The following is a 22,107-nucleotide window of genomic DNA, read 5'->3' as shown; positions in this document are numbered from 1 at the left end:
TCACGACTGCCATTTCTGTCTTTTTTCTACTTCTACGCCATGCTTTTTAAATTGCTGTTTTCATTTCGAAAAGCTCAGCTGATACAGTAATTATAGAATGCTGTAATCGAAGGCAAAACTGTTTCCAGACAGGTGTCGTGTGATCCAGAGGTGTTGCATTATGAATGCTACCTTTTGCCCCCTTCAATTAATAGCAGGCAATCAATCAAGCAATGCTTATATAAAAAGAGACAGTGTTGTTATTATTGCAAAAGAGCTTGATTACAGTTAAAACCCGTAACTCATAATTTCATAAAGTCAAGGAAGGAGAAAGGAAGAAAAGAAAAAGGAAATGTCGTTGCAATCAAATTTAAATTATGATTTCAGGAATCTTACATCCAAATGGGATCAAAAATACTTATGACCACACCTGAAACCAGAACTTCTGTTCTTAAGCAAGGTGGTTGTTAAGAGAGTCACACTTGTTTTTATGACCTTTTTGCCGCACTTGTTAAGTGAATCAGGAGGTCATTTAACAAATCTGGTTCCCCCCGTTGACTTTGCTAATTGGAAGGCAACGGGGCAGGTCACACATAGCGATCACATGACCCTTGTCAAATGCCCAAATTTTGACCACACAGGACCGTGCAGTTGCTATGACGGTCGTAAGTGTGAGGACGGTCATAAGTTGTTGTTTTTTTCCAGTGCCACTATAACTTGGAACAGTTGCTAAACAAATGGTTGTAAGTCAAGGACCAACTACATGCTTCTTAACCAACCAGCCAACCAACGTGGTTTTTAACATGAGGACTCCTATCATTATGTCTTTTGAAACTGAATTTTTACAGATTACAGAGTAACAGAGTCGGAAGGGATCTTGGAGGTCATCTAGTCCAACCCCCCGCCCAAGCAGGAGACCCTACACCATTTCTGAGAGATGGCAGTCCAGTCTCTTCTCGAAAGCCTCCAATGATGAAGCTCCCACAACTTCCGAAGGCAGCTTCTGTTCCATGGGTTGATTGTTCTCCCTGTCAGAAAATTCCTCATTTCCAGGTTGAATCTCTCCTTGTTTATTAATTAAAAATGAATTTGTAATATGTTTGCTTTCCCTGCCATTTTATACAGCCATTCCAGATCTTCATGAGGTTCATGAGTTTCCCCATGATCTCTTCTTTCATAAAAGCCTAGAGGGAGGTTTATTAAACAAATAGAAAAGCTGCAGAATTCGTGTAACGTTCGATCTATTTGATCTTGGTTGCAGAGAATACTGGCAGTCCTTGACTTACAACGGTTCATTTAGTGGCCATTTGAAGTTAAAACAACACTGGGGAAAAAGTGAGCTGCAACCATTTTTCACACTTACGACCGTTGCAGTATCCCCCATGGTCACGGGATCAAAATTCAGCTGCTTGGCAGGTGACTCATATTCACGACGGTTTAAATGTCTTCGGTGTCGTTAAGACAAGCAAAGTCAATGGGGGAGCCAGATTCACTTAACAACCGGGTGACTCACTGAACAGCTACAGGGATCCACTTAAGAACCGTGGCAAGAGAGGTCATAAAACGTATTTATTTTACAAATTGTAAAATAAAATATACAAAAGTATGAAGGCTATTGCTTAACGCATTGTAAGCCGCCCTGAGTCTTCGGAGAAGGGCGGCATATAAATCATTTTTTTTTAAAAAAAAATTCTCGTTTAACAACGTGAATTTTGGGCTCCACGGTGGTTGTAAGTTGAGGACTACCTGTGTGTACTCCTTGCGATTGAATAACACGCATGAATTGGGCAAATGGCTCGTTCGTTGGCAGGTTACTGCGCTGGGGGATGCAAAAGCAAATATTAAAAATGGCCTTGCCCGTTTCCAAGGCACAGCGCCATATGTCTCTGTTGACATGTTCCTTCCAGTTTCTCAGAAAACATCCTCTGTTGGCACCTGGATCATATGCAAATCGACCAGCATCAATGAGTGGGTTGGAAGGGAGATCATGGACAGACAGAATGATTCAATTGCCTGGGCAATTTCTCATTTCTTATCCAAGAAATCTTCGATTCTTTAAGATGCCATAAAGTTCCCCCACTGGTTAGGTGCCAGGTAATACTAGGTCTCACTGTCCCAGGTGACCGTCTATCCAGTGATGAAATCTAAAATTTGTTACTACCGGTTCTGTGGGCGCGGCTTGGTGGTGGTGGTGGTAATGTGACTGGGTGGGCGTGGCCAATTTTTTTTTTTTAACTTTTAAAACCATTTTTTCTACAACCTCTTCGGCGAAGAGGTTGTAAAAAAATGCTTTCAAAAGGCTCTGACGATCCCAGCCGAGTTGCCTGATCGGCAGAGGCTTTTTTTCTTTTAAACGCCTCTGACGATCAGGCAACTCAGCTTGGATCGTCAGAGGCATTTAAAAGAAAAATAGGGTTTTTTTTTTCTTTTAAAAGCCTTTGACGATCCCAGCTGAGCCGCGCGATCATCAGAGGCTTTTTTTTTTTAACTTTTAAAAGCATTTTTTCAGCTGAAGAGGTTATAGAAAAAATGCTTTTAAAAGTAAAAAATAAGCCTCTGATGATTGTGCAGCTCAACTGGGCATGGGGGGGGGGCAGGAATTTTTGCTACCGGTTCTCCGAACCACCGGCCTCCATCTCTACCGAATCAGGTGATCCGGTCCGAACGGGGAGCATTTCACCCCTGCGTCTATCTAAAGTCTCTGTCTAGCCAAACTGCTTTGATCTTCATTTTATTGCTCACAGCTTAAACCGTAAATAAAGACAGTCCTTAGTAGTAGTTCGAATCACTACTTTGTCATGAAATTTACAAGACGGCTCTGGGCAAGTCACTCTGCCCTCATCCCCCCCCTCTCCTCCCAATCTACGAAAAAGAAGGAGGAGGGGTATCATTTTCTTTTATGGAAGATGTTTGTCCTCATAATGATTCATCCGTAATACAAAGAATGAGCTTTCAACGCATGAAAGGGCTACGTAGAAGCCAAATATTAATATTTACAAATGAAGTTGGCAACAGGAGGCGGCTAAAAGAAACCTTCAATCCATCAGGATAGAGCTGGAAAGGGACCTTGGAGGTCCTCTAGTCCAACCCCCTGCTCAAGCAGGAGATCGTATTGCCCTTCCAGACAAATGGCTGCACAATCTCTTCTTCTTGAAAACCTCCAGTGATGGAGCACCCACAACCTCTGGTGGCAAGCTGTTCCACTGGTTAATTGTCCTCACTGTTAGAATATTAGTTCTAAGTTGCTTCTCTCCTTGGTTAGTTTCCATCCGTTGTTTCTTGTCCTGCCCTCAGGTGCTTTGGAGAAGAGCTTAACCCCCCCCCCCCTCTTCTTTGTGGCAGCCCCTCAAATACTGAATACTGGAATATTGCTATCATGTCACCCCTAGTTCTTCAAACCCAAATCCTGCAACCGTTCTTTGTATATTTTAGTCTACAGGCCTTTATTTATTTATTTTATTCATTTTATTTAATCGGACTTATATGCCGCCCTTTCCCCACAAGGACTCAGGGCGGCTCACAGCAATAAGCAACGGCAAGTCCAGATTAAAATTCAAACAATAAACAACAAAATTCCCATTAAAATCCCATTCAGTCCAGGCCAGCCTGGCGAAACAACCATGTTTTAAGGTCACAGCGGAAAGAGCGAAGGTCGGGGGCCACCCGGAGCTCCAAGGGGAGCCGATTCCAGAGGGTAGGTGCGCCCACGGAGAAGGCTCGCTCTCTAGGGCCCGTCAGCCGGCATTGCTTGGCCGATGGGACCCCAAGTAGGCCCTCTCTGTGTGAGCGCACCGGGCGATGGGGAGCTATTGCTGGCCACAGGTGATCCGCCAAATACCCCGGGCCTAAGCCATGTAGGGCTTTATAGGTAATCACCAACACCTTGAACCTCACCCGGAGGGCAACCGGTAGCCAATGCAGGTCACGCAGGAGGGGTGTGACATGGGAGCATCGGGACACTCCCATCACTACCCGCGCGACCGCATTCTGCACCAGCTGAAGCCTCCGAGTAGTTTTCAAGGGCAGCCCCATGTAGAGAGTGTTGCAATAGTCGATCCGGGAGGTGACGAGTGCTCTAATCATCTTAGCTGCTCTTTTTTGGCACTTTTTCCAAAGTTTCAACATATTGTTTTTTTTGTAACGTGGTGATCAAAACTGGATGCAGTATTCCCTCCCAACTCAAGATATTTAAATACAGGTAGTCCTCGACTTACAACCACTCATTTAAAAGACTGAAGTTACAAAGGCACTGGAAAAAAAAGCGATTGACAACCAATCTTCGGGCTTATGACCATGGCAGTGTCCCTGGGTTCATCAGCTGATTGCAAATTGGGCGCTTGGCAACCAGGCAGGTATTACATTACCAGGGTTACATTACTATTATTTTGTTTTTGTAAGTCACTGAGAGTGAGTGGGCAGCCGTATAAATTCTCTTACATAAAAATAAATAAATAAATAAATAAATACATTGCCATTTGCAACCTTGCCCTCTGACAAGCAAAGCCAATGAGGACAGACAGCAGGAGGTCACAAGTCGTGGTCACATGTCTCACTTCATGATCATGGTTAAAAAAAAAAAGTTGTAAAATTGGTTGCAGCCATGTGATGCCTCACTTAATGACCACACTGCTTAACAATGCATTTTTCTGGTCACAATAGTGGTCATAAGTTGAGGACTATCTGTATTTGCCTTCTTTCCCCCCATAGCTCGCAATGAATGAGCTGTTTTGGAGAAGAGGATCACCAAGAAGCTATAGGATGGGAGGACTTCCCAATGCTATTGAACTACAACTCCCAGCATCCCTCACTCCAGGCTCTTCTTGAAAGCTTCCAGGGATGAAGCTCCCACAACTTCTGAAGGCAACTTCTGTTCCACGGGTTGATTGTTCTCACTGTCGGAAAATTCCTCCTTATTTCCAGGTTGAATCTCTCCTTGTTTATTAATTAAAAATGAATTCGTAATATGTTTGCTTTCCCTGCCATTTTAGAATAACAGAGTTGGAAGGGACCTTGGAGGTCTTCTAGTCCAACCCCCTGCTTAGGCAGGAAACCCTACACCACTTCAGACAAATGGTTCCATGGTGGGCTGCTCCTGGTTCACCCCGGATTGGACAAACTGGTAGCGGTGGCAGCGGGAGGCTCCACCCCACCCGCCAGGACGTCTTTGCATATATGCAGAAGTGTCATGCGAGCGCACCCACGAACAAACCGGTAGCAATAGGATTTGAATCCCACTACTGAAATGGCTATCCAACATCTTCTTAAAACTTCCAGTGTTGGAGCATTCATAACTTCTGGAGGCAAGTTGTTCCAGTGATTAATTGTTCTATTTTATACAGCCATTACAGATGTTCATGAGTTTGCATATGATGTCTTGTTTCATAAAAAAAAAAAAACATTATTCCTTGTCTGGTGCTTTGGAAAATAGCTTGACGCCCTTCCTCCTCTCTGTGGCAGCCCCTCAAATATTGGAAGATGCTATCCTGTCTCCCCTGATCCTTCTCTTGACTAGACTAGCTAGACTAGCTTCAGTAGACTTGGTAAGTGGCTGTCCAAATCTCTTCTTAAAAACCTCCAGTGATGGAGCACCCACAACTTCTGGTGGCAAGCAGTTCCACTGGTTAATGGAATTTTCTGCCAGGAAATTTCTCCTTATTTCCAGGTCGAACCTCTCCTTGATCAGTTTCCATCCATTGTTTCTTGTCTGGCCTTCGGGTAGCTTTGGAAAATAACTCCGGATTGATTGTCGTGATGTATGAAACGCAGGCTTGGTGGCTTTCCGCAACAGCCCTGAAGCTCCGGCAGACGCTGCTGCGCCTCTGCCCAAAACTTTATCGTGCGCACCCAATGTACAGGAAGAAATCCACCACGGTGGTGATGGGGCCGAGAGCTCAGCTCTGAGGTTGAGTCACTAGGACATGTCAGGACAGGGCTGGGCTGGGCGAAATGCTCCGTCTCCATGTGCTTTCCAGAGAAGGGAAAAGAAAGGTCAACGCGCACCATGACCTGGGCCCCACCGGCCCGAGAAGCCAAATCGCCCTTCTGCTCAGCATCTTGCAGATTAGCCAGCTGTCTGGAAGAAAGGGAGACCTGTCGCCAGAAAGAGGTTCAATAACTTGGGTGATCTACGACCCTCATGGGAGGGCGATTTTTCATTCTCAAATGCAGGAGGTGAGGGGGGGGAGGTACCTCCTCCTCTCTTCCAGAACACTCCCCGTTCTTAAAAAAAAATCTTTGCGCCAATCATTCGATGAGCACCCCGCCGTGCTAATTTCGTCCCCCCAACCCAGGATTCACGTGTAGCAAGCACTAGGTTAACACAGTTTGGATGCTTCAGTAAGTGACAGGCTGGGTTTGATTCTATTGTCAGGTCATCCTTTTCAATCAGACGATAGGTTAGAATGCAGAGTAAGAAGAGTTTGGAAGGGACCTTGGAGGTCTTCTAGTCCAACCCGCTGCGCTCAAGCTGGAGACCCCCCCTATACAGCGATGGCGAACCTTTTCGGCACCGAGTGCCCAAACTGGAACGTGTGTGCATGTATGTGCATGTGCGCACGCCAGAGTACCGGAAACCCAAAGACTAGCTGGTCGGCGTGCCCATGTCTGTTTTTTGGTCGTTTTTCATGCCGTTTTCCAGGCCATTTTTCTGGCTGTTTTGGGGCCATTTTTTGGGCTGTTTTCCAGGCGTTTTTCGAGCCGTTTTCAAGGCTGTTTTTGGTATTTTTACTTGGCTATTTTACTTGGTCTGTGACAGCGAACCTATGGCATACGTGCCTACAGAGAAACGAGACGAGCAGCTGGCGATGGCGCCTGCCCACAGAGAGGGTTCTGCATGCCACCTCTGGCAGTGGTGGGTTCCTCCCGGTTCCGCCGAGCCGGTAGCGGTGACGATATGACGTCACCGAACTGGTTCTCTTTGTTCAGGAGCTGCCCGCCACCGTGTTATTTTTACCTTTTATTTGGTCCCGCCCACAATCTATTTGCTGCCTCCCAAGTCCCAGCTGATTGGCTAGAAGAAAAAAAAACTGTTTAAACTCTTGCCGCTGGGCTTCAAAGGGCCGCCCTACAGCTGATCAGTGTTAAAAGGCAGTGTGGTAGTAGACCAGTGCCTCCAAAAACAAATGAGTAGACCGGTGCCTCCAAAAACAAATGAGTAGACCGGTCCCTCCAAAAAGAAATGAGTAGAGTGGTGCCTCCAAAAACAAATGAGTAGACCAGTGCCTCCAAAAACAAATGAGTAGACCGGTGCCTCCAAAAACAAATGGGTAGACCGGTACATCTCTGCAAGCAGTTAAAAGCCTGGTAGACCAGTACCTCTACTAAATCCTAAAGAATTGTCACATGACCATCAAACCACGCCCACAAAATAAGCCACGCCCACAGAACCGGTAGTAAAAAATTTTAGAACCCACCCCTGACCTCTGACATGCGTGCCATAGGTTCGCCATCACGGCCCTATACCACTCCAGACATATGGCTGTCCAATCTCTTCTTGAAAACCTCCAGCGTTTCTTTGTTTTAGAAACAGTGGACTGAGGATAGCCACTGGGTTTTGCTAGCTCAGATATTAAGGTTAACGTGTTGTGTGAACCCAGCCTTTACGTCAATTATGTAGCCGGCTGCCTTTTTTTTTTTTTTTTTTAAATACTGGAAAAACTTGTTTGGAAAGGTGGCAAAATATATATTTTTTTCCCAACATAAAAAGAAGTGGCTGGATCACGATTGGGATCAGCCGATGTGGGATGAAAAGGCTTTAAATTTTACTCCTAATTCACTCACGCCTGGATCCTTTGGCTCTGGACGGCATGCACAGACAGAGACATGCACCAGTCAGTAATAATAAAATGAATAAAACATCCTTCGCAGGAATTAAAGATTTGCTTTCCTAATTCCTCGTTAAGGTTAAGTAGCAGAGGAAATGAGAAAGGGTTGATTGTCTCTAAACTAACATCAACGGCGGCGCATGCAATGCACTCAGTTCTAAAGCCAGGTTAATAAAACAGTCATTGTGCTTGCGTAGCATGGTACGCCCCATCAAATAAATAATATCACAACTGAGTAGTACAGCCTGAATTACACAACACGCTAGACCACACAGGAGTTGCTATCAACCCCTAAACTTCACACCCAAGCCCCTTTTAAGTTAATATTTGTCCAATTAAGAGGAATCCCATTACCGATCAGGATCTCATGTATTTTAATCTAGCCTAATTTAAAAAAAAAAATAATAATTAGAAGTTTGGTTGCATCCCGGAACAAATGGCAGGCAGCCTTCGACTTACCGAGCCCAAAAGTTCTGTTGCTTAAGTGAGACAATTGTTAAGTGAGTTTTGCCCCATTTTACAACCTTTCATGCTCCAGTTGTTGTTAAGCGAATCACTGCAGTTGTTAAGTTAGTCACACGTTTGTTACGTGAATCTGGCTCCCCTTATTGGGAGTTGGCTGGTCAGAAAGTCACAGAAAGGGATCACGGAACCCCCCCAGGACACTGCAACCGTCATAAATATGAGCCAAGGGCCTGAATTTTGATGACATGACCGTGGGAATGCTGCTGCGACAGTTGTTAAGTGCGAAAAATGGTTGTAAGTCACTTTTTTCAGTGCCATTGTCACTAAGCGAACTGTTGCAAGCCGAGAAGTACCTGTATACAGCGAGATCTTTAAGGGAGATTATTACCTGGCTGCACTGCCTCCTCCGTGCCTCTCTAGCTTTTTAACCTTGGGCACGTCCCGTGTTTACCCTTTGGCAAAAAAGACACTAAATCCGACGGGAAGATGTAGCAACGCTCAGAACGCAAAGCCCCAAACACCTTCCCCTTTTTCCCTCTCCATCAGGAGCCGGACATAAAAGGAAAATGCTGAACTAGAATAGATCAGCAAATTGTATTCTATTCATTTGGAGCTTAACCAGAACTCTGGGGTCCTTTCCCATCAGACAGCCGTGAGTGGGGAAGTCGGGGATTAGGCTGTGAATGGGAGCAAGCGCTGGTTCTTATTTTGTGCAGGTTTCCTATCTGCCGGAGGGCCACTGCCCTTTTTTTTTTTGCAGTTCAATGACCTTCTGGTCTCGGTGCATGGATAAAATGCGCCTGCCACTTGTACCCAGGGAGAAACCCGTGTTAAAACACCAGCCTCTACTTGCAAAACTTGTAAAAAAAAAAAAAACTCTCTCCGGCCCACACGCTCACAACCAAACCCTATTTGTACCTACAGAAAATAAATCCAATTGTTACAGCTGTCTACGGAGATTCTCAGTCATATCCAGGTCATGGCAGATCCCAAAGGTGCTTTTTCAAAAGGTAACCGGATTTTCTTTGTTGTTAGCATCTTTGGGGTTTGTTAAGAATGGTGTTGCTCCGTTCCAGGGTGAGGTCTTGGCACCCGCAGACAGATACTAAAATTTAACTTGGCTCCCCATTCCAGCACCCACCCGCTCTTTTTACGACACCCAGGCAAAACTCCAAAGCAATGCAGCTTCCCCCCCCCTTCACGCCCACCCCGAGACACCTTCATCCCTACCATCCTACTGCTGGAATCACCAGGCACTTAATCCCCAACCTCTGTGATACAACAGACAATAATTGCAAAGGCATAAAACCGCCTTTTTGCTTGCTTGCCATAAACCCCACAGCTATTATCCGACCCCACCTCTCCCTATCACAAAAAGGCATCTCGGTGGGAGGAAAGTTCAGAGTTTAGGATCGGGGCTGAAGGGAGGGGGGGTGAAAGGGGTTTATTTTAAGAGGGCTGGCTTTTATCAGTCTAACCGATAAAATACGGCCCAGTCTCTCCTTTCCTGAAATGGATTGCAAAGGCTGTCAAAAGTTTGAAAAGCCCTATTTTTTTATGCTGCCTCTTAATTAACTGGAGAAAAAGACGCTGCTGACTTGGGCAAAAGTTGAATGCAATCCAGGGCAGGAACCCCAGTCCTCTTTTTTTTGGAGAAGGCAAGAAAGCACCAAAGTAAGATAAAAGTTCTTCATAAGTGGCACCCAGATTTTAGATCAAATTTGGTCCTCCAAACTTGGCAACTTTTAAGACTTGTGGACTTCAACTGCCAGAATTCCTGGCTGGGGAATGCTGGGAGTTGAAGCCCACAAGTCTTAAAAGTTGCCAAGTTTGTAGACCCTTGTTATAAGACAATATTCCTCCAAAAAATTAGGCGCGTGCCAGTTTTCCTGCACGAAAGGAGAGGTGAGTTTTTAAAGCGTATTTTCTCCTGGGGTTGCTCTGAGTGCTGCTTTTCCTGTTCTTAAGAGTCTTAAAAGCATTTTTGTTTTTCCTATTTACATTCAAGGTCAGTTCAAGTGTCATCTCTGCAAACATTAAATGATCAGCTGGGAAAGGCGGACGGCAAGCGTAAGGCTCAATTTTAAACTGGCCGGTTTTTCCCAAAGGGACATGTTCCCAAAGGGACCACGTAGCCCATCAGTTGCCTAGTGGGACAATCCTAAAGGATGCTTAGATGAGGGGAATAGGAGGGGGAGAAGGGTGGCTGTGTGAATGAAGGCAAGGGAAGAGGAGACGAAGGTGATGATTTAAGATGACTGTTCATTGCCACACTGATTGACAAGGAATCAGGGTTAAGGTAAGGCACAGCCAACCTGGAAACAGAGATAGTAGCTGTGAGTCACCCTCCCACATATCTGGGTGCTCGTCCCTCTCTCTTGCGATGGTCAGTATCCTCTTTGCTTTCCTGTCCTTCAGAAGTGGGGCACAGGACCACCCACCCACCCACCCCAGGTCTCCAAAAACCCAAGCTCCAAATTTGGCTTTGCCCCTTGTAAATCCAGCCTGTGTGTGTTGAGCTAATTCCTGGCAGCACCTTACGGATTAAGGTCTTTCCTAAACCTGCCCCTTAGGCAGAGAGGGAAGGGGGATTTAAGGGTCCTCGAGGGGAAGCCATGACCCCTTCGTGATGTGCCCACCCCTCCACTTCCCCCACAATTCTCCCCTTCCCTACCTTGAAGTTGCTTGAACCTGCCTTCCAGGACGTTAGAGTACTGCACCGAGTTGATAAAAGCTGCAGGGGACAGCTCAGGGGTTGGAGAAGGTCCCTGGATCACCTCCATCAAATCTGTCTCGGTCTGGTACATCGTGCCCGGCTACGGTACTCCTCCTCCCCGGTTGGGAGCACCGAATGCCTGCCCGCCTCTTCCCACTTCCCAGGGGTGGCGGAAGGCTACCCAACCAACTGCCAAGCCAACCACAGCTGGGCCCAGGTAGAAGGAAGCAAGCAAAGGAAAGCTCTCCAGGCGGGCGGCACCTTGGTACAACTGGAACACTTCAAAGGGAGTTTGCTTACCCCCTCCCAGGGAGGGAGGGGAAAGGGGAGGCTCGGGGAAATTTACATAAAAACAGGTTGGGCTGCTCTGAATGGCAGAGGGGTGTGTTTTTTTGTTTTGTGTGTGTGTGTGTGTGTGTGTGTTGAGCTTGGGCATACATGAAAGGGGGAAATTCGGCTGGCGAGCACACACAGAAACACGGGGCACAGTTAAGCAGTCTGAAACTTGCAAATTTAGTTTTGTCCTCAGCTGCAGGCCAGGGTTCAAGGACTAGTGCTGAGTGACAGCAAAGATGACCAGCAGTGGGTTTTTTCCTAGTTCTGGGTTAGTTTCCAGAGAGATCCTTCTGAAACCTCTCCCTCCCTTTCTCCACTCCTGATTTGAGGTGGGGTATGATGGTCCCTCTTTAATACGACAGACTTTTATTGTTTTTGGATGCATCACATTTAAAAGTATTTGACTCTAAAGCCATGTTTTACTTTGCCGTTTACACGTGCTTCCTGGAACATCCGTTTTCTGAATTTGCATCATACACCGAACTCTAAACGGTTTGGATTTGCACAACACGGCGACCCATTTAAAAAAAAACAACAACAACCCACTAAACTTAAAAGCTAATTCAAGCTTTAAAAACGATGCATAAATCCATCCGTAAGATCTGACTCTTTTTATCAGAACAAAGCCGTGTTTTTTTTCCCTATCTGTAAAGTGGGCATAATAATCAACTGTCCAGAGCTTAGTGCCCTTGCTGTGTAAAATTGATAGTGAATAGTACGATAACTCATTTCGAGAGGCAAGCAAGCACGAAGTCCTAGATAGAATATTAAGAACGAAGGATAAATAAATTTTTTTTTAAAAAAAAAAATATGTACCGAATGTTTCAGAAGCAGACGGACGTAATGGCTCTTCTGTTTTAAGAAACGTGGCTTTGGATTAACCTTGTAGGCATCATCGCCCAAAGAAAAGCAAAGAGGCGGCCATGAACAGATGAGCTCAACCAGCAGCGAGGGCCCAAACAATGAAAGATTTACATCCCTTTGTCTGACCATGAAGCCCCAGCTTGCCTGGCTTTAGAGACAAAATGACTGCCCCTGGAGAGTGTTTCTCCACATTGATTTCTGAAGATAAATCAACCCAGCATCATCCAGAATTGGGTGGGGGGGGGGGAGAAAAGAGCCGTTTCTCCCAATAACCAAGGAGAGCCGAAAAATCCCATCTGCGGTTTTCCTATGCAAGTTTTTGAATCGCACGGAAGTCATCTTTAAGGCCAGGAGTTTAGCGAGCAAGAGATGAGAGGTGATTTGTTCCAGTATGTGTTCTGATACCTAGGGGGCTGCCACCAAGAAGAGGGGGTCGACCTATCCCCCCCCCCCAAAGCACCAAAAGGCAGGACAAGAAACAACGGATGGAAACTAATCAAGGAGAGAATTAACCTGGAACTAAGGAGGAATCTCCTGACAGGGAGAACAATGAATCAGTGGAACGGCTTGCCACCAGAAGTTGTGGGTGCCTCCATCACTCGAGGTTTTTACAAAAGGATTAGACAGCCATTTTTCTGAAATGGTATAAACTAGAGCCGCGATGGCAAACCTATGGCACACATGCCAGAGGTGGCACACGGAGCCCCCTCTGTGGGCACGTGTGCCGTCGCCAGCTGCTATTCTGGTTTCTGCCGGGCATGTCAGCTGGACTTCACGGGTTCCGGGGTGCTGGGAAATGGCATAAAAAACAGTTTTTCGCGCTGTTTTTAGGTCGTTTTTTGTGCTGTTTTTAGGTCGTTTTTCGTGCTGTTTTTAGGTCGTTTTTTTGTGCCGTTTTTGGTCTGAAAAACAGCCCGAAAAATGGCCTGAAAACAGGCATGCGCACACCGGCTAACTGGTCTTCAGGTTTCCGGCACTCTGGCGTGTGCACATACATGTGTGTTCCGGTTTGGGCACTTGGTGCCGAAAAGGTTCACCATCACTGGACTTGAGCAGGAGATTGGACTAGAAGCAGGGGTGGGCTTCAAAAATTTTAGCAAGGGGTTCTCTGCCTGGTTGCTGGATGGGCGTGGGCATGGTGGGCGTGGGCGTGGTGGGTGTGGCCTAGTCAGCCTCCTGCACCACGTGCACCCTGCACTTACCTGCACCCAAAAGAGGCCGTGTGGGGATTCCTGAGAGGGACGGGGTGGGGTGGGAGGGGCCAGCCAAGAGTGGGATTTGGGGGTTCTGCAGAGAATCTTAGCTAGAGGTTCTCCTGAACCCCTGCGAACCCCCCAGCAACCTGGGGCAAAACCCACTTAAGAAATGCCTGGCTTAGCAACCAAAATTCTGGGCTCAACTGCGGCCGTCGTAAGTCGAGGACCTATCCCTGTATAACAAACATCCATTTTTTGGTTATGCTGTGTTTAACAGCCAAGAAGTGAAAATGATTGATTTAACAACAAAGATAAAGATAACAATGCTGGGTTTTATAGCAAAAATAAAATGAGGTGGGATAATTAAAGTGAGGAGGAATATGCTGAAAGTGAGCGTTAAAATAAAATGAATAGTTAGGTTTAATAATAGAAATAAAGATTTTAAAATTTTGGGTTTAATAGTACAACTAAAATGAGTATGTTGGAATTAAATATTTCATGAATGTTTATTTATTTATTATTTTTATTAGATTTATATGCCGCCCTTCTCTGGAGACTCAAGGCGGCTTACAATGTGCTAAGCAATTTATCATAACTGTATGATTTATATTGTTAAAAGATATCCATCTATGAATGATGAAAGAGAAAAATGGAACGATAATTGCATTTTTAGGATTTAAGATTTAAGTAACGGGTTTTGGGGGATAATGGCATAGTTAAATAGATACGAGTTGAGGGAAATATTTGTGTAAAATATTAAGTTGTGTTCATTGAAAACTAAGATTTGTTAGGGATTTGTATTAATTTGTGACCAGAGCAAAAGCTTTCGTTTTGAAAAGATGTGTTTTATTTTTTTCCTTTTGAAAAATAATTTTTTAAAAAAAAATTAAAAAAAGAAACATCCATTTTTTTGGTGCTTCCATGGGTGCCTTCCCCACGCAATGCAGAGATGCAAACTGCCAGGTTACCCCTTCCTTCTACACCTGCTTCCAGTATTTCCTGCCTGCCTGCCCACACACCCCACCCTGCCGGCTATCATCCCTAAGCTGTCATTAAGAGGCTGTTTACTGCCCTTCCCCAGACTGGCTCTCTCGCAATCTTCCCTCGCCATTCCCCCACCACCACCCCGTTTACAGAAGAGATGCAATAGAGAGGAACTTGTTGCTGGGTCTGGGGCTTCCTTCGGCCGGGACAACTCGGTGAGATTACACAAGACCGTGTTTGCTTGCGAACAATAAACCACTCTTGGAACCTGTCTCAAGGTTGTCGCGCGATGTCCTTGGCTTCTGTCTTGGCCATCTTCTGTGTTTGCTGGCTTTATTATTTTTTTTTGTGGATACGAGGGAAGGACGTGAATCTTTTCTTACCAAAACAAGGTAATCGACTTACGATCCACAAGGGAGCCCAAAGTTTTTGTGGCTAAGTGAGGCAGTGGATTTCGCTCCGTTTTACGCAGCTTTCCTGCCGTGGCTGTTGTTAAATGAATTTAACTACAGGTAGTCCTTGGCTTTGTTGTTAGTTGACCGTTCGAAGTTACAACAGCACTAAAGAAAAGTGTGAAAAGTTTTTCACACTTACGAACTTTGTAGCATTTCCCCTGCCCCCCCATGGTCGCCTGATCAAACTTCAGACAACTGTCTTGGCAATTGGCAACTGACTCACATTTATGACGGTTGCAGCGTCCTGGGGGGGGTCACGTGATTTCCCCTTTTGCGACCTTCTGACAAGCCAAATCAATGGGGAAGCCAGATTCACTTAACCAGCGGGTTACTAACGTAGCACCTGCAGTGATTCACTTAACAACTGAGACGAGAAAGGTCGTAAAATGGGGCAGGAGTCATTTATCAAATGTCTCGCTTAGCGACAGAAATTTTGGGCTCCGTTGTGGTCGTATGTCGAGGACTACCTGTAAATGCAGAGTTGCGTACAGAACCTGTTCTCACCCCAGCATATGCAGCTACGTTTTGGTGCATATAAAGGTAAAGGTAAAGGTTCCCCTCGCACATAAGTGCTAGTCGTTCCCGACTCTAGGGGGCGGTGCTCATCTCCGTTTCAAAGCCGAAGAGCCAGCGCTGTCCGAAGACGTCTCCGTGGTCATGTGGCCGGCATGACTCAACGACAAAGGCGCATGGAATGCTGTTCCCTTCCCACCAAAGGTGGTCCCTATTTTTCTACTTGCATTTTTTACCTGCTTTCGAACTTGCAAGGTTGGCAGAAGCTGGGACAAGTCACGGGAGCTCACCCGGTACGCGGCAGCACTAAGGATTCAAACCGCTGAACCTGCCGACCTTTTGATCGACAAGCTCAGCGTCTTAGCCACTGACCCACCGCATCCCTGACTTTGGTGCATATACAGAATGCCTTTCCTTCAAAATCAAGCAGCAGAGCTATTTTTTTCCTTTCTTTTCCTTCCTTCTTTCCTTCCTTTCCTCCCTCCCTCCCTCTATCTCTTGTCTCCTCAGGCACCAAATTCAACCTCTTTTAAGCAAAGATAGCTTTATTCTTGGTTCTCATTCTACCCATGCTGTGCAGGGAGGGTCCTAAATACAGAAATAAGAAAGGTAATAAACAGCCGTTACATCACACCAGGCAGTCGTAACAGCTTAACCACAGTCAGCTGAATAAGCCACAAATGGTTGGATTTGCAAAACAGATTCAGCAATAGACCATCATTTGCAATTTTACGAGGTCTGGATTGTCAGGATCTGCTGAGCTAAAAGTAAATTAACCAAATAATGACTTAAGAGCATAGTGTGCGAACAAAAAAATGCATCTGTCTGAAGATCAGTTTGGTTTGGTGCCAGTTTGATGCAGAGGGGGAGGATGTTAGCCTAGAAACCAGGAGATGGTGAATTCTAGTCCTGCCTTAGGCATGAAAGCCAACTGGGTGTCTTTGGGCCAGTCACTCTCTCTCAGCCCAACCCACCTCACAGGGTTGTTGTTGTTGGGGGCGGGGGAGGAGGAAGGAGTATTACGTATGTTCATCACCTTGACTTACTTATAAAGTAGTAAAGGCACGATTAAAATCTAATAAACAATAAATAAATAAAGAGCTTGTAAAGGGGCTTGTTGGAGCTGGCTTAGTGGGGCTCCTGCACCAAGCAGGGAGCTGAGCTAGATGACCTTTAAAGTACCTCTCCATTCATAACTCCCACGAGAACGCCATTTGCAGCTCCAATTTCCCAACCTCCTCCTGGAGCTTGCGGTCCATGAGTTCGACAGTTCGTTTAGTGACCGTTCGAAGTTACAACGGCATTGGAAAAAAGGTGGCCGTTTTTCACACTTACAACCGTTGCAGCATCCCCTTGGCAGAGATTCACTTAATAACGGTGGCAAGAAGGGTTTTAAAACGGGGCCAAATTCACTTAACAACTGTCTCGCTTACCAGCCAGCCTGTACCTCCATCTCTTTTCCTACCAGCTCACCTATAGATCTCCCTATATGAGGAATCCCAGCCTCTTCAGATATGTAGGATCAGACTTTTTTATATGGACTCCTTAGGTTAGGGCAATAAACAATTATCTCCAGGGGTGGGCCGCTGGGAGTTTGCAGGGGTTTGGGAGAACCTCTAGCTAAGATTCTGTGCAGTTCAGAGAACCCCCAAATCCCACTCCTGGCTGGCCTCGCCCACCCTGCCCCTCCCCTCCCAGGAGTCCCAATGCGGCCCGTTTTGGATGCAGGTAAGTGCAGGGCGCGCACAGAGACTCAGGGAGGGTGAAAAGCAGGCCTACCGGAAGTTGGGGAAGGCTGGAAACGGGCCTCTGGAGCCTGGGGAGGCCGTTTCCACCCTCCCAGAGGCTTGAGGAAAGTCTCCAAAGCCCGGGGAAAGCATAAACGCCCCGCCCTGCCGTGGTGCAGGAAGCCAACTAGGCCACGCCCATCATGGCCACATCCACCCAGCAACCAGGCAGAGAACCCCTTGCTAAAATTTTTGAAGCCCCACCCCTGATCATCTCCCCTTTCCAGACAGAATAGAAAGGAATGAGGGAGACAGATGACTCCATCAGCGAGCTCACCCAAATGGAGAGCAAAGGGCAGCAGCGAAAAACAAGATAAAACCGAGAAATTGTTGCTCTGGACTCTTGAAGCCAGCTAGAACAAACTCCCATTAATACGCCCTCCATTTCTCCCAGGTAAGTCTGATCCAGGAGAAACAGAATTGCAAATGGATCCAGGCAGTGGGTGGATGCAACCAGTTTAACAACTGGTTCTGTAAGCGCGCGCTTCATGCACGCTTTGCGCTCACGCGCACCTAACGCACTTGCGTGCGGCGTTCAAAATACAGCAATTTGAAGCTCAGCTGCTTACCTTCTCAGGCAGCCCCGGTAAGTAGAACAGAAGAGGCGCACAAATCAGCTGTGCTGCGCAAATCAGCTGAGCCAGAAAGAAAGAAATATAGGACAAGACAGGGCTGACCAGCTGATCGCTGGAACTACTGAACCGGTCCGAATCGGCTGAATCCCACCCCTGGATCCAGGAAAGCCAAATGGATCCCACAGGTTGGCTTCCCTTAATACAGGAAGTCCTCAGATGACAACAGTTCATTCAGGGACCCTTCGAAGTTACAACGGCACGGAAAGAAGTGACTTAGAACCAGTGGTGAAATACAATTTTTTTTACTACCGGTTCTGTGGGCGTGGCTTGGTGGGCATGGTGTGGCTTGGTGGACGTGCTAGGAGAAGGATACTGCAAAATCCCCATTCCCTCCCCACTCCAGGGGAAGGATACTGCAAAATATCCATTCCCACCCCACTCCAGGGGAAGGATACTGCAAAATCCCCATTCCCACCCCACTCTGGGGCCAGCCAGAGGTGGCATTTGCCGGTTCTCCAAACTACTCAAAATTTCCGCTACCGGTTCTCCAGAACCTGTCAGAACCTGCTGGATTTCACCCCTGCTTAGGCCCAATGTTTACACTTACGACTGTTGTGGCATCCCTATGGTCACTGGTCAACTGACTCATATTTATGACGGTTACTGCAGGGTCCCGAGGTCATGTGATTTCCCCCCCCCCTTTTGTGACCGCCTGGCGAGGAAAACCAACGAGGAAGCCGGATTCACTAAATAACTGCATTACTAACTTAACCCGTGCAGTGATTCACTTGACAACCGTGGCAAGAAAGATCGTAAAATGGGGCAAAAACTCACTTAACAAATGTCTAGCTTAGCAACAGAAAGTTTGAGCTCAATTGTGGTCCTAAGTTGAGGACTACCTGTACTTGGGCCACTAGCAAGCTGCATTCACGTTCAACTGGCTTACTTTCAACCTGGGTTAGCTTCTGCGGTTTAGCATGTTGTATGAACCTACCCTCTTTGGTTAGTTTATGGTTAACTGTAGAGCATAAACCAGAAAATAGAGTAATTCAGTAACCACAATAAGAATGCTGTGCAAATCCAGAAATTAAATGCTAAGCTGTAACAGAGATTTGGGGTTAATCTTAGCATGTTAGTTGAACTCAGCCAAGCACGATTTGGTTTCGTCATTAATCTATTTCTCCATCTAGCTCCGGATTGTCTCTTCCAACAAAAGTGCCACGGTTTAGTGTGCAACATGGGCCCGGCGTGGATAATACAAAACTTGGATGGAGAAACAGAGTCATGGCTAATGAGTAAGCCACAGCTGGCTGAGTGTGCAGAAAATTGCTTAATGCAATGAACCCTTCTGGAATGCAAAGCATCCGTTCATCCCCTGTAACTTTTCCAAATCAATTTCTTTTAAAATACCAAGCCTACAAAATCAAGGGATTAGTCCTGGGAGCAGAAAGGTCACACACTCTGCACATGCTCTAAAGTTTGCAGTCCTAGGCTGCATTAACAGGGGGATAGAATCAAGGTCGCGTGAAGTGTTAGTACCACTTTATAAGGCCTTAGAGTAAGACCACACACTTGGAATACTGCATCCAGTTTTGGTCACCACACTATAAAAAATGTTGTTGAGACCAGGGGTGGGTTCTAATATATTTTACTACTGGTTCTGTGGGTGTGGCTTATTTTGTGGGCGTGGCTTGATGGTCATGTGACAATTATTTCAGATTTAGCAGAGGTACTGGTCTACCAGGCTTTTAACTGCTTGCAGAGCTGTACAGATCTACCCATTTATTTCTGCAGGCACTGATCTACTCATGTATTTTTGCAGGCACTGATCTACTCATGTATTTTTGCAGGCACCAGTCTACTCATTTGTTTTCTTTTAACACTGATCAGCTGTAGGGCGGCCCTTTGAAGCCCCGTGGCAAGAGTTTTTTTTTCCCTCTAGCCATCAACTGGGACTCAGGAGGCAGCAATAGATTGGGGGTGGAGCCAAATAAAAGGTAAGAATATCACGGGGGGTGGGCGGGCGCAGGGGGTGGGGGGGGGCAGAACCGGTTCGGTGACGTCATATTGTCACCGCTACCGACTCGGGAGAACCGGGCCGAACTGGGAGGAATCCACCACTGGTTGAGACTCTAGAAAAAGTGCAAAGAAGAGCAACAAAGATGATTAGAGGACTGGAGGCTAAAACATATGAAGAACGGTTGCAGGAATTGAATATGTCTAGTCTAGTGAAAAGAAGGAACAGGGATGGCATAGTAGTGGTATTCCAATATTTGAGGGGTTGCTACAAAGGTCAGCCTATTCTCCAAAGCACCTGAAGGCAGGACAAGAAGCAGTGGATGGAAACTGATCAGGACTAAGGAGAAATTAGGGGTCCTTGTTGCGCTCTAAGCTTGCTTGTTTTCTTGCCGATATTTCATTACCCAACGAGGTAACATCATCAGTGCTAGAAGAGAGTGGAGTTGAGGACGACGAGGAGGAAGAGGAGGACGACGAGGACGACGACTATGGGGTCCTTGGTGCTCTCTGAGCTTGGCTGCTTTTCTTGCAGAAGTTTCATGACCCAAACTAGGTAACATCCCCAGTGCTAGAAGAGAGTGGAGTTGAGGAGAAGGAGGAGGAGGAGGACGATGTACTAGCACTGATGATGTTACCTAGTTTGGATCATGAAACGTCTGCAAGAAAACAGCCAAGCTCAGAGAGCACCCAGGACCTCTCTTGTCAACCCTGAGCTACAAATATTCTCCTTTATTAATACTAAGGAGAAATTTCCTGACTTAATCAGTGGAACAGCTGGCCTCCAAGAAGTTGTGGGTTGCAATATCACTGGAGGCTTTTAAGAAAAGAACAGACAATCATTTGTCTGAAGTGGCCTGAGCATGGGTTGGACTAGAAGATCTCTAAAGGCCCCTTCCAACTCCTTTATTCTGTTATGCCTTGAAAAAAAAAGGATGCTTGGAGAGGGAAACAAACCTCTGCCCCACCCCGTCCCATTACCTGCCAAAGCCTTGATACGGGAGCGTTCAAACAGCCGGGCTGAGCTGTTTTCGTTGTCCCAGTCTTCGTCGGCCACCTCCCAGCGGTTATTGATATCGTTGTACTGTTGCTGGATTTCCAAGCTGTCGTAATCCGTAGGGGAGAGTGTGCTGCTCATGGCTGTTTCAGCAGGAGGCAGCCTCTGCCTAGAGGAAAGAAGGGGGAGGGAGGTCAGGCTTATTCATTTCTTTCCTTCTCCCAAACCGCAAATCAATTTTTGTTTAATTGATTCATTCAAAAGAGGGGAACCCAAAAAAAAAAAAAAAGACCGAAGAGCTTAGCTTATTGTTATATGCAAAGGTAGCCATTGGACGGATTCAAGAAAAATACCACAATTTAATAAAGTCTGGTTTGGCATGATATCCAACCCTTCAGGTCTCAAGGGTTTCAATCTGGGACTCTCTGACAGAACAGAACAGAACAGAACAGAACAGAACAGAACAGAACAGAACAGAACAGAACAGAACAGAAAATAGAAAATAGAAAATAGAAAATGGAATGGAATGGAATGGAATAGAATAGAATAGAATAGAATAGAATAGAATAGAATAGAATAGAATAGAATAGAATAGAATAGAATAGAATAGAATAGGACAATAGAGAATAGAATAGAATAGAATTCAATAGAATAAAATTCAATAGAATAGAATAGAATAGAATAGAATAGAATAGAATAGAATAGAATAGAATAGAATAGAATAGAATAGAATTCTTTATTGGCCAAGTGTGATTGGACACACAAGGAATTTGTCTCCGGTGCATAAGCCCTTAGAGTACATACAAGCAATAAGTGATAAATGATGATCATAGTCATCATAAAAATAGATCATAAATCATAAGATATAACACTAAAGATACTAAATACTAAAGATACCGTACTAAATAAGCAATCAACACAAATCATAATAGGTTACTAAATAAAACAATGTTTTATTTAATAAAAAAAAAATTATAAGATACAAGCAACAAAGATACAGTCATAAGATGGTAAGGAAATTTCTGCCCCGTGGAAAGCGATCCTTTTATCCCAGGGATGCTCTCATCCATTTGTTTCCGACAGGACTTGTCTGTCATGACACCATCACAGGAACTAGGGATGCTTTCCCAGGGGAGCACAACCACCGTCTGGTTTCCTGCCTCTCTGGCCTTCCTCAAGATGATGGACGGCCTTGCCAAGTATCACAATCGCCTCTTCCAACCCCAACCACACACCCTGTCCTGCATCCCAGGGTTTTGTTCTGCCTCGGATCCAGCTGGGTAGCCTCTTCAGATTTCCCCCTAAAAGGCAGGTGCATCGGGAAGCTTTATAGCACGGACTTTTTTTTTTTTTTCAAAACTTGCTTAAAATGAGCAGCTTTCATTTTGCACCCTCGAACTG

The 22,107-nt window shown here is 45.8% G+C and overlaps 1 protein-coding gene across 2 annotated transcripts in view; it reads right to left on the bottom strand.

Annotated features, from left to right (window-relative positions):
• The window catches only part of SPTBN2 (spectrin beta, non-erythrocytic 2), a 74,141-nt gene extending 53,273 nt beyond the window's left edge, over positions 1-20,868 (bottom strand). Inside the window, exon 1 of one of the 2 annotated variants that reach the window (XM_070951314.1) lies at positions 20,691-20,868. In XM_070951314.1, coding sequence (XP_070807415.1) covers positions 20,691-20,847 — 157 coding nt within the window. In that variant the 5' untranslated portion in view covers positions 20,848-20,868. Of the gene's footprint in view, positions 1-10,941; positions 11,224-20,690 lie in introns of those variants that run through there. The other variant, XM_070951315.1, reaches the window with a different exon arrangement.
• Positions 20,869-22,107: the final 1,239 nt, after the last annotated feature.

This window comes from Pituophis catenifer, unplaced genomic scaffold (genome assembly GCF_029215685.1).
Source record: "Pituophis catenifer annectens isolate HBS135680 unplaced genomic scaffold, rPitCat1.0.hap2 SCAF_10, whole genome shotgun sequence".
Taxonomy (NCBI): domain Eukaryota; kingdom Metazoa; phylum Chordata; class Lepidosauria; order Squamata; family Colubridae; genus Pituophis; species Pituophis catenifer.
This window is presented reverse-complemented; position numbering and strand designations above follow the sequence as displayed.